This window comes from Ptychodera flava, chromosome 17 (genome assembly GCF_041260155.1).
Source record: "Ptychodera flava strain L36383 chromosome 17, AS_Pfla_20210202, whole genome shotgun sequence".
In the NCBI taxonomy this organism is placed as follows: Eukaryota; Metazoa; Hemichordata; class Enteropneusta; family Ptychoderidae; genus Ptychodera; species Ptychodera flava.
In genome coordinates this window covers 13,979,784-13,998,204 of record NC_091944.1, presented here as the reverse complement: position 1 = coordinate 13,998,204, position 18,421 = coordinate 13,979,784, and the positions used below count along the sequence as shown (strand labels likewise).

Here is an 18,421-nt window from a genome sequence, read left to right as displayed (position 1 = left end):
CTCTTGCAGACTGACGCGTAGATCGTCGTGTGAACGCAATGGCCAACCAGTAATTGCTGCATACTTGTGAGAATAACGAAGCGACTAGGACCAGTCTATAACTCAGACACCCAACGTAAAGTAAATCCGACCCAGAGACCTTAATGCCAAAGTTGGCAGTTCACAGTCCGTACAGGGACTGTGCTGTATAGAAAGCTAGTTTTCCTATTGTTAATTTTATAAAATTTCAGAGAACGTGACCAACCGCAAAGAGGTGACCGAGTTTGCTTTATTATGAATACAACTGCACAGTCTATACTTATCAACAGTTTAACACGTAAAATGTTGACGTTGTTTGTAAAAGACAGCGATTTGACTTCTCTCTTGTCAAGCTACGCACACGGTGTTTTCGAAATCCGTTCACGTTTTCAGGCCTTGGGACAGAAGTTATTTCTAAGGGTCTGTTACCAGGTGACAGGTTCTGGTCAGATCCTGTTGTATGCACATCCTGAAATACGTCTCCGGTTTTCTTGCTGTGTAAAGGTCATGTTTACAGTAATGAAAAGGGAAAGGCAGACAAGTAAATGAATGTATATATATATCAGTAGTTTCGATGCCAACTGAATTGAACATTTCTAAACAGGCACAATCTTGACAAGGCCCAGTTTCCGGTTCTACAGCTTGGTTTGGATTGGTAGTTTCGATGCCAATGAAAGTGAATATGTTCACACTGGAACAATACTCACAAGGCCCATATTTCAGTTCTACAGCAGCAGCGGGTTGTCTTGCAGTATAACTTCTAGTATGTATGGAAGACCGGTCACGACATGCGACATGCGACCTGCGACTTCAAAACTGCGACCTGCGTCCCGCGAGTTTGAAACATGCGACCTGCGACTTCGGCATTTAGACCTACGTGTAACCTGCGACTTCACAACAGCGACCTGCGTGTTTGTCAAACTGCGACCTGCGACTTCACAACTGCGACATGTGACAACAACACGTAACGTTTCATGGTGTTTTCCTCAGTATTAGATTGGAGGCGTCTTGCGTGAACTTTAATCCTTTGAGCGCCAAAGTCTATTTTTGTCCCCTTTATATAATAAACCCCTGTCAATTTTTATCCAATTTTTGCAAAAAAATTTGGAAAAACCTGTAGCCAATGAAACGTGATGTCGATTTGGTCCAAATTATCAAAAAATTACAGAAAAATCATACAATTGGTAAAATTTTGCACTAAAATTTTGGTGGGAGAAAATTACAGCGCTCAAAGGGTAAAACGTGGAAAGGAGATTTAACGTTCAACATCGATCAATTAATAAGCCATTGCTTTCGCTTTGGTAAATCGTTCACCAAGTCTGGCAAAACTCAATTCATGTACACACCAGTTCACTCATTTTCATCTGGAGAGATAATTTTATGACGGAAATGTTGACAGTCCGTGTTAATGCATGGAAAATAATATGCTACGTGATAGGCATTTATATGTTTATATTATAATTTCAAATTATTTTAGATATTCTTCGTCTGCCTTACCTCGCTTCTTTCCTTATGTTATCGACAAACTTTTTGATTTTTAGAAATCTCTGGTATTTATCCTCATTTCACTGTGGTATAACCATCTAGCTGTCTGTTTAATTCATCAGTTGTCCCCCCTGTATCATAACTGCGTCAGTGTCATTGCAAACATTCGAATTTTCAGTTATTGTCGTTCATTTTCTAACATTTCCAGTTTTGTTCCAATTCTCTAGTGATTGATCATCGGATGTTGCCATCTTTTCGTCTAATTTCATTTTTAAATTCACTTTTCGTCAAAAAATCGAATTGATCCAACTTTTGTTCAGTAATGTTGGAAAAATAAAAATATTCTTACTGGTTAACTTCGGACTACATTTGTCTACACAAATAACATATGCAAAGTAAAGCAGTTAAAATAATACTGATATTGACAGAAGTGCAAACATATTTGCTAACCATGAATAGCCAGAGACCGACTCAAGTTCTTTATAGATAACGCGAGTTAAAACTGTAAAACAGGACATAATTAAACCCTCCTACAATCCTATTTTCAGTCTTTAAGCCTAATATGTACATACTATAATATGTACATATTATTTTTTGTGTGTATATAATATTTTAGATCATGTAGGCAGAAAAGTTCCAGAAACTATTAAACACTGATGTAGACGTTTAAAACCCTATTGCTATTGCATTATTTCAGATCGGTTTGCCTTTCGTAAGAAGGAAAATAAATTTGTGCTCTTCGTTTGTGGAATTCTCTACCGTCACAGCTTCATGCACTTCTATCGCTGGTTGAATTCTTTCGCTGGCCGATTTTTGCGTAGGCCAGCGGTGCGAAAATAATGCTCTGGTCGCGAGAATGCGGTAAACCGGCTGTTTTAATATAGTGCAATGGTGTCCCTCGTGTTTTTCAGGCTCGTGTTCAGAGCAATGGTGCGAACAAATCAAGACTGATATCGCAGTTTGACAAACACGCAGGACGCAGGTCGCTGTTGTGAAGTCGCAGGTTAGGCCTACACCTTGGTCTAAATGCTGAAGTCGCAGGTCGTATGTTTCAAACTCGCAGGACGCAGGTCGCAGTTTTGAAGTCGCAGGTCGCATGTCGCATGTCGTGACCGGTCTTCCATAAGTATGTAAATGTGTCTTCTATAGTCAGCTCTTTCACTGCGTCACGGCTGTGTTAACAATTGTCCAGTATCTAGACGTCCGCTTTGAAATCAAACTCATGAATAGGATTAGTTGGATAGAGATTATAACCCAATACAGCAACATTCTATCACGGGTGGAGTCCCCCATGCAATTTTACATTTAGAGCACGCCACTATACTGTGTTTTGGGTCTGCCGAATCCTAAACAAGCTTGTATAGATACCAGACAATATTTATACATTGGAAGGGGTCGGAAAATTTCAGGTAAAAATCCAATATGTTTGCAAAGTAAAATTTTAATTATCGCTTCAACATTCGTCCACACCCCATTCAACATGATCAAAACTTTTAACCACGAACCTGTCCGACCCCCCCCCCCCCATTAAATATGAACGTCGCCAAAGCAGTTGATATGGGATAGGGCTCGTCCACACGATTACCCTCTATGTATGGTATATCAGAGTTGATATTTTATGAGTAGTTTTTCCGGTGACATATTAGGAGAAATATATTAAACTTAAGGTATTATGCACCTCGAAAGTGAAAGACTTAAACTTTTGCACAAACTCTCCTTAATGAAACTCAGCCATTCTCTTACTATATCAAGAATAACCAGATATGAACTGTAAATGCTCACGTGTTTCATTATATATTGCAGTTATGTGTAATTTGAACCTTTGCCACATGTTTGCAACTTCACTGAAAGTGTTATGATCATCATAATGAACATTATTCACCACAGATTAACTCTATAGGTCATTAAGTATTCAAATACGCAATTAGCTGAAATAGAAATAATTAATTTCATTGACTGCTGTCATTGTATCACCTCTTTATATAGCAAGTGTAATTGCCTCTTGTCAAGTCCTTCAAACTATATATTCCAAACTTTGAAAGCTCATTAAATATGCAAACTATAAATTAGCTGACATGAAAACTTAAGTGCGAAATGACTTCCAATATTGGTATAACCTGGTATAATCATCAATGTACATAGCATGTTATGCCAACTTTGATCAAATAAATCCAACTACATATCCCTAATTAGGAAAGTTTATTAAATACACAAATAAGGAATTGGCTGAAGCAAAAATGCTAAATGCCTTTCAATAATGTTAGCCTACATAATGGTATCTTTAATGTACATAGCAAGTTTCATCAACTTTGGTCATGTAAATTCAAACATATATTCCTAATTTCAAAATTCATTAAATATGCAAATTAGGAGCTGGAAGAAGTAAAAATGCTTAATGACTTTCAATAACGTCGTATATCATAGTATCTTTAATGTACATAGCAAGTTTTGTCAACTTTGGTCTAGTCAATACAGATAAATATCCCTGATTGTGACAGTTCATTAAATATGCAAATAAGGAATTGGCTAAAGTTCAAATGCTTAGTGACTTTCAATAATGTTCTATCATAGTATCTTTAATGTACATAGCAAGTTTCATCAATTTTGGTTATGTAAATTCAAATATATATCCTTAATTTCGAAAGGCCGTTAAATATGCAAATTACGATTTGGATGAAGTAAAAATGCTGACTTTCAATAATGTTAAATCATAGTGTCTTCAATATGCATACCAAGTTTCCCCAATTTTGATAAAGTAAATTCAGATATATACCCCTAATTAGGAAATTTCATTAAATATGCAAATTAGTAATTATCTTTCACGCACCCCTTAATAACTTTCACACCTGATTTATCTTGATGTGATCAACATTTGTAGCAAATCTCATCAAATTGTGTGAAGTCGTTCTCAATGTATATCCCGTTTTTCTAAAATCATTAATTATGCAAATGAGCAAAAAGTAAGCAAGCCACATCCACTAAAACTAGTCAGTTCTTGCCATTTGCAAACTGAATCTATGTACCAGATTTGATTCTGATCTGATGAGCCGTTTTTGAGATATTGAACACACAGACAGACAGACAGACAAGACAGACAGCCAGACAGACAGACAGACAGACAGACGGACAGACACACAGACAGACAGACAGACAGACATCGCTGCGACATATGCTCACGTGTGTGAACACGTGAGCAAAAAATCGGGGGTCACCATGCAAATTTTGGTACAAGAGAAACTAATCACCCAAAATTTACCGATGTTTAAAATTCAAAATGGCCGCCATCCCTGGAAATGGAAAAGAAAAATTTAGATTTTCGAAAAACCAAGCCGTCGAAGATTTTTCTTACTCCAAGAGCTTTAAAATTAACCCCCATAATTGGTATATCAGAGGAGAATTGTAAAAGTGTGAGAGTCTGAATATCTGTCCCCGAGGCGCGTTCCACCTTAACACCAAGCGATAAGTTGGCAAGGAATTTCACCAACAGAAGTTCTAAGGGGATGCTGCTGTGACATGTTGCGTACACCAGACCAAGTAACCCACAATAATGACTATTTTTATTTTATTCTTTTCAACAGCGCCAGCTGGCAGCCACTTACAGACAAGTCAAAATATGAAAAATAAACTATAAATCTATTAAATGTAAGCGAAGAAACTACATACAAGAAACATACTACAGAATGATTAAAATCACATAGACAAGAGCGCAAAGATGTTTATTTTGTAAAGTTGCATTGAATCGGCAAAGATATCAATATTACACTGGTATGCAGATAAGAATGGCCAGTGAAACTGATCTAAATGTTGCCACACTTGTGTAATTGGTTTGTAAAGTTGTTCCAAAACTTGCCTCAGAAGTTGCACTGACTTGTTATAACTACGGTGACAATCCGAGAGCTTTTATGGACCCATAATAAACACACACCAGGGAGTACACTTTGCAGTGCAATTCACATACAGAGGCTCATATTACATTCTTTTACCGCTGCTTTGAGTTACATTGTATCACAGCCAAGTCAGAGTCTAGTTGTCATTAGACTATTGTTGCCTTTGCATCGTATGAAGTTCTTCGGCAAAAAAAAATCATGATCCACAGGAAAAGAGGTGTACATACGTCAGAAGTAGTAAGTGAGAAAGTTGTCGAAATGTACGTGGATAGAAAATCAGGAAATCTTTACCCTACACACACAGACACTAATCAGTTCCTACTTTACTGCTGTATCTCAACAATTACAGTGGAAGCCTACTGTGAAACAACGCTATCATCTGTCTTTAGTTTGCCGCAACTCAACTAAAGTTACCAATCCTGTAGTAAATTTTGAAACAAGTTTACAAACCAATTACACAAGTGTGATAACATTTAGATCAATTTCACTGTCCATTCTTATGTGCATACGACAGTAAGCGGGAAATGCGACCAATGAAACTTCTCTTTGTAACGTCGACTTTATTATGAGGTATAAAAATTAGGTCCCTTCGTCTGGCACTAGACCAAAGAAAGATATACTATCTGTACAATTAAAATGTGATGTGAGCAAGGAGGCATTTTCAGAGCCACTGTAACAGGTACAGTTGCAGATCTGGCGTATTGTCAATCAGGTCGTGACTATATAAACTTGTATGCAACTTTAAGGGACTGGTCAGTTTCTTCGGCCTGGGGGGGGGGGGCGGTGGATTAATTTTTGCCGACGTCAAAAAGTGGCTGACCCCCTCTATTCCAAATTTCAAAAACAGGGTGACCCACCCCCCACCCCCGGCACCGACATAGGTAAAACAAAAGGTGGACATAAATTATATATATATATATATATATATATATATATATATATATATATATATTTATATTTATTTTACATTTTACATAATTTATATTTTAAATAGTCATTCTATGTTTTAATGAATTGTTGACATGTCAGTTGTAAGATAGGAATTTCAAAGTGTCAATCTTAAAGTTTGAATACAGTACATTTTGAATGAGCTGTATTTTGAATTAGCTGTGAATGTATTTCACACTTTCTATGCTAAACCAGATGTCCTGAACTGTTGTACAGAAATGGATGTCAATCATTAATATCAAAGAGGAAAAAGCAGTGAATCAAAAACTTTGATGGGTGTTAAGACTTGCCAACCATCCAATAAAATCTCCTGAGGAGCCATAGAGAGCTTTTTTAGCCAAATCTGATGTGTACAGTGTCTGAGAGGACCTTCTCTTGTAACAGTGAAACCATAAAAGCACAGCTAATAATGACAAAAACTGCCTTTTTTAACTGTTATTTTGTTCATAAAAAAGCATCTTTCTACAGAAAACCTGTGACACAAAGGAAATAATTGCATCAATGAGAAGGAAAGATATCTTGTCATTTTTCTATCTCTAAAATAGGTCACTGTATCAAATATATATTGACAAATATTTGTGCATGTTGCTTTCTCATACTGAATTCTCATAGAGAGAACAGAAAAGTATCAGGAATTTATCATCCTTTTCATATGAAATGCAGATTTCATAATGGTGCACTTTCACTTAGCAAACATCAGGATATCTCTGATTTATTAAAGTATGGCGCCCGAAGGGCGCGCCGAAAAATATGAAACATCCTGATATCTCTGATATATATGCCTTGTATATATTAAAGTCATGCACCTGAAGGGCATGCTGAAAAATGTCTGATATATTAAAGTAATGAGCTTGAAGAGCACGCTGAAAAATATTGAACATACAGATATTTCTGATGTATGTATGCTTGATATGTTAAAGTTGGGCGTGCTGAAAAATATGGCTGATTATTAAAGTTACGCGCCCGAAGGGCGCGCCTAAAAGTACAACTGAATGATGAAATTTGTGGCTGACACTAGCATTTTAGGCAATGATGAGCCTGTTTCAAAATTCAAAAACACACTGACCCCCCCCCCCTTATTGGGCATTTCAAAAACATGGTGACCCCCCTATCACCAAAGTCAAAAACAGGTGACCCCCCCATGAATCCACCGCCCCCCCCCCAGGCTGAAGAAACTGACCAGTCCCTAAGATGTGTTTGTCAGGCGGTATCTGCATCTCAACTTAAGCTCACCGTTATTGGTTTACTGCCCTTGTATTTCAGAATACGACGTGTCGTTCTCCTACCACAAAGACAGTTACGCATGGGTGAAAGATATGGCAGGGAAACTTGAGAGAAATCACGGACGTACTTGTGCAATCGCGGAGCGCGACTTCATCCCTGGTAAGTCAGTTTTCGAAAACATGGCGACCGTTTTGCAGAAAGCGCGTGTGATGGTCATGGTTTTGACTCAAAGCTTTGTTGAGAGCGGCTGGTGCACGTACGAAGCACAACTCGGACTGCGAGACCACCTGACCCGACAACAGTGTATGGTAGTGCCAGTGATGTTGGAGAAGTGCACAAAACCTTACTTCATCGATCATCTGACGCATCTTGATGCAGGTGATGAAGGTTTCGAAGAAAGATTTACAAAGATTGTCGCTTCAGGTATATGAGTTTGTAGTTATTTCCTAGCTCTACAAACTTTCAAATACTGCATAGTCGATATCATAGTTCCAGCGCATGTAGTCGTTAACGCTAGTAGCTGTTGAGAAACCACATGTACGTGTGAAAAGTAAAAGAAGTGTAAAGGGTCTGTGCACATCCTAAGGGAACGTTCAGTTATTATGGCCGGGGATGGGCCGGCAAATTCTTCCTTCGCATCAGTCAAAATAAGTGAACCCCCCTACCCATTGTACCAAAAAATTGATGACCCCCCCCCTTTTAAGATGACAAAATTTCATGACCCCCCCCCCCCCACATTGCTTGAGTAAAGCTGCACACACAAACATCCCGGGGGGTATGGAGCGATAGAATCCAAAAAACAAAAAGATCTTACATTTTTTCAAATGACCTTCCTTACAAACTCACAAGGTGTTAATGCTCAGATTTCCCCTTCTGACTTGCTATAATTTTTAAATTACCCCTCAAAGGGGTTGGACAGAAATTACTGGTGGATCGCAATATTTTTTGCGCAAGCGTGTGTGTACAAAATTTTGATATTTGGATTTAATTGAAAATCAGCTGTTGATAATGTTGATTCACTAACATGGTAATGTATGAGAAAACTATGTAATACTTTTTCAATGCAAAATTATATCTATGCATTTATAGATATTTGATAATTTACATAAATGTACTTAAATGAAATAGGGTTGTTACAGCTGGCATGTGGACAAAAAGTTTGACTTTAGAATTTCACCAAAAAAGTTTATCCACTATACATGGGAGTCAATGATAAAATTGTGAATAATTTTTTTTCCAATGAAAAACTTGGTATACTTGTGCATATACAGACGTTATATAATTAACATAATTGTACTTGATTAAAATATGATGGTTTAATAAAGGTGAATATTATATGTACAAGAAATCTGATTATGGAATTTCATTGAAAATGTTCATCCACTATACATGAGAGTCTATGAGGAAAGTATTAATAATTGTTTTCAAATACAAAAATAGGTAAACCCGTGTATTTAAGTACGCTCGATTATTGATATTAATGTACTTGATTAGATTAGGGTGGTAACAAATGGATGTGTTCGCCAGAAATTGGATTTTGGAATTATACCAAAATGTAGATTCACTGTACATGGGAGTCTATGAGGAAACTATGAATAATTTTTTCCAATACAAAACTATCAAAATCTGTGTATTTATAGACATTTGATAATTCATTTTATAGTACTTAGTTAGCCTAGGATGGTTAAAGGTTGATATGTGTGCAAGAAATTGGATTTTGAAATTTCACTAAAAGTACAAATAAAGTTTTCAGAACGCATGTCAGAAATCCAGTCTAATTTAGCACATAGCCGAATTACAAAATGTCATTTGCATATGCAAATGAGCCGAAAATCATTTCATTTGCAGTGCTGCAGTGAGTACATGAAAGGTATACAGTCACCTGTAATCTAAATATGCCCATATATGGTCAAAGGGGCGTTCCTTGGTATTAAAAAATGCCCACGTGAGGGCGCTGTTTCTAAAAAGCGGCCACACACTTAAAATCTGTGATTAGTTAGATTTTCTCTTTCCATGGTAACTGTGGCAAAATTGGAACAGGTGACAGTATACCTTTAAAAGCTCACACATTTATAACAATGCTGACTAGCAAATGGTTGTCTTGAATTTATTCGGGCAATTGCGTGAGTTTTATTCCTTCGTAGCTCCGCGCTACCTGAAATGCGGTTTATTTCTGGCAGCGCACGGTCGTTCGAGGTAATAAACAGGCACTTCTGCCCTGGCAACCGAGCTACATGTTTCAGTAACATTTCCATGAACATCTCTTTTCTCCGACAGATAACTCAGAAGATACAAAAGAGTTTTCTTTTGGCGAAAGAATCGGTTTGTAATCAGTTACTTGCATACGACCCTTGTTCCTATCATGATGTATTTTGTCTCCTTTTGTGTCACCCCTGCTCATACCAATTCACAACTAATGGTGCTGTAAGTTTTATAGTATTCTACTTATTTTTGTTCCAGAACAGAAGTATAGGTTTCTTATTCTTCCACCACCATCATCGAGATTGTGTTGAAATACAAAATAAACACAGCGCTTATACTGTAGCCCAATGCTATTGTTGACAAATGAAATGTGTCCGGAGTAAATTTCAGGTTTTCAACAACACTACACATTATACCTATACAAGTAGTATCGAATAAGTCCTGTTGTCATTTCAATCCGTAAGAAACATTGCTGAAAAACATAAAACAAAAACAAAAAATGACAGTAAGAGACACATGCTCTTTTATTTACTTACAGTCGTAAAATGTAGACTATGTAGTTTACACATTTTAATTCGATGCTTCGTACAATAATAATAAAAAAATTCCAATTTACAGATGAGTTTAATGGAAAGATTATTACGACGCAGAAATCAGAAACGAAGAGATATGTAACGTACTTTGACATGATGAAGGCTTATAAATCACTCACTGCCAAAGGAATTCCGGTAATTAATGCCAATTGGACACCATATCCTTTCAATACTTAGATTGTGTGAATGTATCGGCGACTAATATTTGAATGTGTAAAGGTTAGACCGATGAAATTACAGTATAATGATGTCAACCATGTGCGGCATGTCTTGTGGCAGCCATACTATATACAGTGCACATTTCAAGATTGTGCCATTCAGATTAAGCAATCCGTTTACATTTTGGAGAATTACTGCAAAATGCAAGTTTCAGTGCAGTGTTTTTTAAAGCGTTTATAAAGATTTTTCTGATTTATCTGGAGCAAGTACTTTGATAATGGTGCCATTGCTTGCTAACCCTCCTTACCGTGTCATACATGAAATATGGTAGGCCATTGCACGAAGATAGGCGACTTAGTGACCCCGCCCTTTAAAAAGTCCCGCGGTCAATCCGGTCCGGACCCTTACGTCGTAAATTAATAGTCAATATGACATCTTGATACCGATCCATGTCTCAGATAGATACTGGAACGCAATTTCCAGATGTGATAATCGTTGATCATAGATTGATATCAACAGTTCCTATTAATGGTTGGTGAAGTATTAACAAAAAACAACGTTCCTTTCTTAAGATAACGGAAACCGACCTGAAAGAAGCCTTCAACGAACTCGGGAACACGGATTTATGGGCAATGTGGCGTTACTATTGGTCAGTCTTGATCGTCATAATATTCGTATATTGGATTTACGTCCTGTACAAGACAGCTCTGCTTTGCTTTGAATTTCAAAACATCGCGACCAGTATGATTTGTATTATCCTCGGTTCCATTGCAGTAGTATTTTCTAGTGTTCAGGTAGGTATAAACTAAGGTAATGCGGTTTTATTACATGCCTCGATGTGGATGCATATCAGTGCATTGATTTGAATAGGAACATCCGGGGAGTTGGCGGGCCCGTAAACGATGTACTGACCGGTTTCCATGGTTACCCGGTCCGGTGAAGTCCTTCGACGTTTTCGACGTCAAAGTAGACCAATAACAGTAGATGTAAAATATCCATACGCTATCCACACTGCTATTTTGTCTTACTTTATTAATAAAATTTGTTTGATACTGTTGCATAATGGTAAAATTTTGAAAATGCAGTACATGAAACTAAATGTCATATAGTATTAACTGTGAAGAGGCATGTAATAAAAATATTATTGCCTGAATACATGGGTTTATGTGCCCTCGCAGCAGGAGACATTTTGCCCTTCTGGCGTCGGGCAAATTGTCACCTGCTTTCGGGCACATAAACCCATGTATTCAGGCCATAATTAAACAATAAGCACACCCGGCGACGGAATACCACGAGATTTGACCAGTTCACGACATATATGCACGAGCGATAGCGAGTGCATATATGAAGTGAACTGGTCAAAATCGAGTGGTATACCGTCGCTAGGTGATTTATTGCTATTATAACATAACAGTATATTGAAATTCTGGCGTGGAACGTAAAAAATGGATTTTTGCTCAAGCTGAGAGCTCGCGCGTATGCCAACCCAACCCAATATATATTATATCATACCAGTATATTGATGGCGCAAATACAGCGATCTGATTGGTCCGTGGTATATTGGCGATATGCCACGGCTGGCATACGCGCGAGCTCTCAGCTTGAGCAAAACTCCGTTTTTGACTTTCCAAGCCACTTGGAATAACAGTATATAAAATTGAAGAAATGCATATTTTGATGAAAAAACAAGGCATGTGCAGACAGAACGACCATACTTTATACCTGATCCATCATGAATATGTTTAAATTTTGTTGTTCGTATTTGCATGAATTTTGTACTTTCGAACACGAGTATTTATTCTCCTATGATCTGGCGTTTCTTGATGTCGCCCTCCTTAGATTGACCAAAGGTCCGTTGTTGTTGCAATTGAAGTCCTTGTAAACCAATCACGATGGAGCGACAAGGTGTCGATCGGTATTCAGAACAACATATTGATCAAACTGTTATACTACGTCAATATCCTCCTCTATATCTTTCTTATCTTCAACCCTGGCCTCATGGTTGTTATTGGTGAGTCGACTATAATCTTTTCTCTATCTCTGAAATCTTCTAAATATGGGTGTAGTTTATTCCCTTTCATTGATAGTTTGAAAAAAACAAATCGATTTTTGTGCTTCTTACCTTTTAAAGTCTATTGTAATTGTTCACTGAATTTGTCAGTCAAGATTTCTTACGAATGAGATAACACGTTTATCGAGCAACTTTCTTCATTCTTGCCTTTTTATGTGTGTGTATATATACATTTTATTTTCAGATCCACTAAAAATGTTCAGTTGCGTGATGATTGAAAACGAATTCATAAAAAGTAAGACACATAAATTATGTATCTTTCTGTCTGATTGAATCGTCGACTAAAGATATCATATTTTGTAAGCTTTGTTAAAGTCCTAATATTTCGCCTTGAATTCACGGGAAGATAAGTAAAAGAAACATGAAGTGCTGAAAAAAAATCTTGGCTAGAACACCTTTGGCATTGTAACTATTATAAGATATATAATATATATATATAATATATAGATATATTTACATCTATATAATATACATAGATATATATAAGATAGTTTTAAATGAAAATGCAAGTCGTAAAGTTGAACCCATCTAACCATCGTCTCTCATATTAGATTGCATAGAATTGATCAAGCTTGTGTCCGTATTCATGGCGTACTTGTCCCTGCCAATTGGATTTTCGTTTACGGTATGTATGGCTTTATTGATCTTTGTTTGTCCATTGTACAGTGTACGGGCTTCCGTTTGCTTAAACCAATTTATACCCTATATCAAGGAAGAATGCACCTCGGGAACAGATATACGAACGCTCAAACTTTTACAATTCTTTTCCAATCTACCACTTGTGGGGACTTGTTTTAAAGCTTTTGGTGTAAGAAAAACTGTCACGTCTTACTTTATCGAAATCAAAAATTTTATTTAACTCCATAGAGTAAATACAGGGGTGGCTATTTTTAATTCCAAATATCTTGGGTTATTTGTTTCTCTAGTTCCAAAATTTTCTCAGTGACCCCCGATTTTCATTCTTGATTTTGAAAGAGAATAATTGAAATATTCCGTGGGAAAACTTTGAACAAAAGTTTAAGTCTTTCACTTTTGAGGTGCTCGAAAACAGAACACAACATCTCGCTATCCTCCACTGGCCTATAACAAATCTGTTCACCGGGGTCAAAGATGCCCTCTTATCGTATCGATACCTACTATAAGGCCATAGCCCTGTGTCCTAGCCCTACTAACGCCAATATTTTTCGTACAACACCCCAATCGTACGATAATAGAAACAGAACTCTACGCGGGAAAATGGTTTAGGTGTTGTTTAGAGGCCGCACTACAAACCGTTGGATTCGCACAGTGAAATGTTCCTTCCATTGAGCCTTACCGAACTATTGTGACTTCAGCCTGCTTTCTATATCATCCAAACTTGCCAGAAACTTGCACGAAACACGGTAAAAGCAGTAAAAAAAGTTTAATTTGCGCTTGTTCTCTTTCAGACTATTCGGAGCCGTGCAATCCATGAGGGCAAAGCAAATGCAGTTTTCTTGAAACACAAGATAATGGCAGGCCTTGTCAGACGGGGACTTATTAGACGTTCTTTCATTGTATCCTTTACTGGTCGATCAAGTATTTATATTAGTAAACTCAACATTTTTGACGTCCTAATGAATTATATTCTTTAAAGTGTAAGGTTTACTATTTTACATATGAATAGAAGTGTCACGTTTTACTAATTTGCATGAGAACAATAGGACGGCGGTGCGTTTGGGAGATAAAATGCAAGGCAATAATAAACGGGTCACGTGAATGGCGAAGAGTGGTGAGAGAGAGAGAGAGAGAGAGAGAGAGAGAGAGAGAGAGAGAGAGAGAGAGAGAGAGAGAGAGTATGTATGTGTGTTTGTTTGTGCATGTTTGTACATACATATGTGCATATGCGAATGTGGACACATATATATATACGTATGTACATATCCATTTTTCGTCAAACGTTTACAACCAGCACATTTTAAATCCTCTATCTTTTAGATGCGTTGGATTTTTGCTCAAAATTTGAAACCCAAACTCCTGCACTGTCTGTCTTACAGTCAGGCGCCTTTCCATTCCCGATCGAGAAAACCTGAGGAGAGCAATCTTGAAGAAGAAGAAACTTTCAAACTGACATTCCTCACCAGTGCACTCGGTGCAACCGATGTGTTTATACCTTCATAACAGCAAACCGTTGTATAACACTTCAGGTTACGGCTCTTGAAATTCTCTTAGTCTTGTAGAAAGTATTGACAAGTTGAATAAAACTCAGTATCATTATGGAAGTAAAACAAGAAAGTGTATTTCACAGAAAGAACACAGAAAAAGAAAGTAAATCAGTGGAATTACAAATAAAATTCATTAATCAATACTATACAGCCAATGAGGCATTTGACAGAAACCAGTCACAGAACTTTTGAACTTTGCGTTTTATAAGTTATAGGTCATCCTTTACGATTAAACAGCTGGCGTTTGTGTACTTCAAGACAGATAAATGCAAGGTGAAAGTATATCACTGTTTTTGTATGAAAGAACGATCAAGTTTTGGGCAGTAATATTGAAGTTCGATAATATGCCCAGCTAGTGTTGACTCACGGAATAGACCATGAAATCTTGCGAGCTTTCAGCCATCTGAATTGTTTGCGAAAGTAGCAAAGCTAAAAAAACTGTAAACAGCAAGTTGGATCTGCAGCTCAGATATCTTGACTATTTTACCGCTTCCCTGTCAAGATTTTGTGGTCTAACTCAGATTGGTGCACTTTGACCGCCATTCGCAGTACTGGCTGTGTCCACTGTTTTCAGAATGGGTCATCACATGATTGTATATGATGAGTGTGCATCTCTCTCCCCTTTGATCCACCTTTGCTCATTTTCACTTCATGGCAAACAGCTGTGATCACAGTCGCCAGTTTTCTAAAATTCCGCTCTGCGCCTTCGCGCCTAATAGACGTGTGCGTAACTTACATACGCCTGAAAAGATGAATTCACACGTCTATGGGGCGCGTAGGCGCAGAACAGAATTTAGACCAGATATGAACTGAAAATGCTCACGTGTTTCATTATTATTGCAGTTGTGTAAATTTGAACCTTTGGCACATGTTTGCAACTTCATTGAAACTGTATGATCAACATTATGAACAATATTCACCGCCAATTAACTCTAAAGATCATGAAGTATACAAATACGTAATTAGCTAGAATAAAAATACCTTCTTTGACTGCTGTCATTGTACCACCACTTTATATAGCAAGTGTAATTACCTTTATTCAAGTCCTTCAAGCCATATATGCCGAACTGTGAAAGCTCATTAGATATGCAAATTATAAATTAGCTGACATGAAATGTGAAATGACTTTCAATATTATTTTAACATGGTATAATCATCAATGTATACAGCATGTTTTGCCAACTTTGATCAAGTAAATCCCAGTATATATCCCTAATTAGAAAAGATCATTGAAAATGCAAATTAGGATTGGCTGAAGGAAAAATGCTTAATGACTTTCAACAATGTTGTACATAGTATCTTTAATGTATATAGCAAGTTTCATCAACTTTGGTCAAGTCAATTCAGATATATATCCCTAATTAGCAAAGTTCATTAAATATGTAAATTAGGAATTGGCTGAAGTAAAAATGCTTAATGATTTTCAATAATGTTGTATCATAGTATCTCCAATACATGTAGCAAATTTTGTCAACTTTGGTCAAGTCAATTCAGATATATATCCCTAATTAGGAAAGTTCATTAAATATGCAAATTAGGAATTGGCTGAAGAGAAAATGCTTAATGATTTTCAATAATATTGTATTATAGTGTCTTTAATGTACATAGCAAGTTTCATCAATTTTGATCAAGTCAATTCAGATATATCCCTAATTATGAAAATTCATTTAATATGCAAATTAGGAATTGGCCGAAGTAAAAATGTCTTTTGACTTTCAATAATGTTTTATCACAGTATCTTTGATGTATACAGCAAGTTTCAACCACTACAATCAAGTTAATTCAGATATATATCCCTAATTAGGAAAGTTCATTAAATATGCAAATTCGGAATTGGCTGAGGTAAAACTGCTAAATGACTTTCAATAATGTTGTATCATAGTATCTTTAATGTATATAGCAAGTTTCATCAACTTTGGTCCAGTCAATTCAGATATATATCCCTAATTAGCAAAGTTCATTAAATATGTAAATTAGGAATTGGCTGAAGTAAAAATGCTTAATGATTTTCAATAATGTTGTATCATAATATCTCCAATACATGTAGCAAGTTTTGTCAACTTTGGTCAAGTCAATTCAGATATATATTTGAGATATCGGACCAACAGACAGACAGACAGACAGACAGACAGACAGACAGACGGACAGACATCGCTGCGACATATGCTCACGTGTGTGAACACGTGAGCAAAAGACTGGCGACTGTGCTGTGATTATCGGTTGAGTATATATGATACATAGAAGCCATGTCATTAAGACATTGGTCAATGTCCTTGTACCAACTTTGAATACCAGATATGAACTGAAAATGCTCACGTGTTTCATTATATATTGTATATATGTAAATTTAAACCTTTGCCACATGTTTGCAACTTCATTGAAAGTAATATTATCAGTATAATGAAAAATATTCACCGCCGATTAATTCTAAAAGTTCATGAAGTATACAAATATGTAATTAGCTGAAATAAAAATATTCAAGTTCTTTGACTTCTGTCATTGTATCACCAGTTTTTATAGCAAGTGTAATTACCTTTGGCCAAATCCTTCAAGCCATATATGCCGAGCTGTGAAAGCTCATTAGACATACAAATTATAAATTAGCTGACATGAAAATGTGAAATGACTTTTGATATTGTTTTAACCTGGTATAATCATCAATGTACATAGCATGTTTTGCCAACTTTGATCAAGTAAATCCAGTATATATCCCTAATAAGCAAAGGTCATGTAAATTAGGAATTGGCTTAAGTAAAAATGCTTAATGATTTTCAACAATGTTGTATCATGGTATCTGCAATATTTGTAGCAAGTTTTGTCAACTTTGGTTAAGTTGATTCAGATATGTATATATCTCTAATTAGGAAAGTTCATTTAATATGCGAATTAGGCTGAAGAAAAAATGCTTGATGACTTTGAATAATATTGTATTATAGTGCCTTTAATGTACATAGCAAGTTTCATCAATTTTGATCAAGTCAATTCAGATAAATATCCCTAATTATGAAAATTCATTTAATATGCAAATTAGGAATTGGCTGAAGTAAAAATGTTTTTTGATTTTCAATAATATTATATCACAGTATCTTTGATGTATATAGCAAGTTTCGACAACGACAATCAAGTTAATTCAGATATATATCCTAATTTGGAAAGTTTATTAAATATGCAAATTGGGAATTGGCTGAAGTAAAAATGTTTATGACTTTCAAAAATGTTGTATCATAGTAGCTTCAATACATGTAGCAAGTTTCATCAACTTTGGTCCAGTCAATTTAATATATATATATATCTCTAATTAACAAAGTTTCATTAAATATGTAAATTAGGAATTGGCTGCTGTTAAACGCTTAATGACTTCCAATAATGTTAAATCATAGTATCTTTAATATACATACCAAGTTTGGTCGATTTTGATCGAGTCAAATCAGACATATATCCCTAAGTAGGAAAGTTTGTTAAATATACAAATTACCAACTATCTTTCATGTCACCCCTTAATGGCTTCCACTACTGATATATCTTGGTGTGATCAACATTTGTAGCAAATCACATCAAATTGTGTGTAGTCGTTTTTAATGAATATCCGTTTTGTCTAAAGTCATTAATTATGCAAATGAGCAAAAAGTATGCAAGCCACACCCACCAAAA

The 18,421-nt window shown here is 36.3% G+C and overlaps 1 protein-coding gene across 2 annotated transcripts in view; it reads left to right on the top strand.

Annotated features, from left to right (window-relative positions):
• The window catches only part of LOC139115513 (uncharacterized), a 35,219-nt gene that overhangs the window by 373 nt on the left and 16,425 nt on the right, over window positions 1–18,421 (top strand). Inside the window, exons 2-10 of one of the 2 annotated variants that reach the window (XM_070677662.1) lie at window positions 7,602–7,985; window positions 9,840–9,884; window positions 10,383–10,492; window positions 11,089–11,310; window positions 12,356–12,527; window positions 12,772–12,822; window positions 13,139–13,212; window positions 14,015–14,122; window positions 15,008–15,043. In XM_070677662.1, coding sequence (XP_070533763.1) covers window positions 7,602–7,985; window positions 9,840–9,884; window positions 10,383–10,492; window positions 11,089–11,310; window positions 12,356–12,527; window positions 12,772–12,822; window positions 13,139–13,212; window positions 14,015–14,122; window positions 15,008–15,043 — 1,202 coding nt within the window. Of the gene's footprint in view, window positions 1–7,601; window positions 7,986–9,839; window positions 9,885–10,382; window positions 10,493–11,088; window positions 11,311–12,355; window positions 12,528–12,771; window positions 12,823–13,138; window positions 13,213–14,014; window positions 14,204–15,007; window positions 15,044–18,421 lie in introns of both variants that reach the window. The other variant, XM_070677663.1, reaches the window with a different exon arrangement.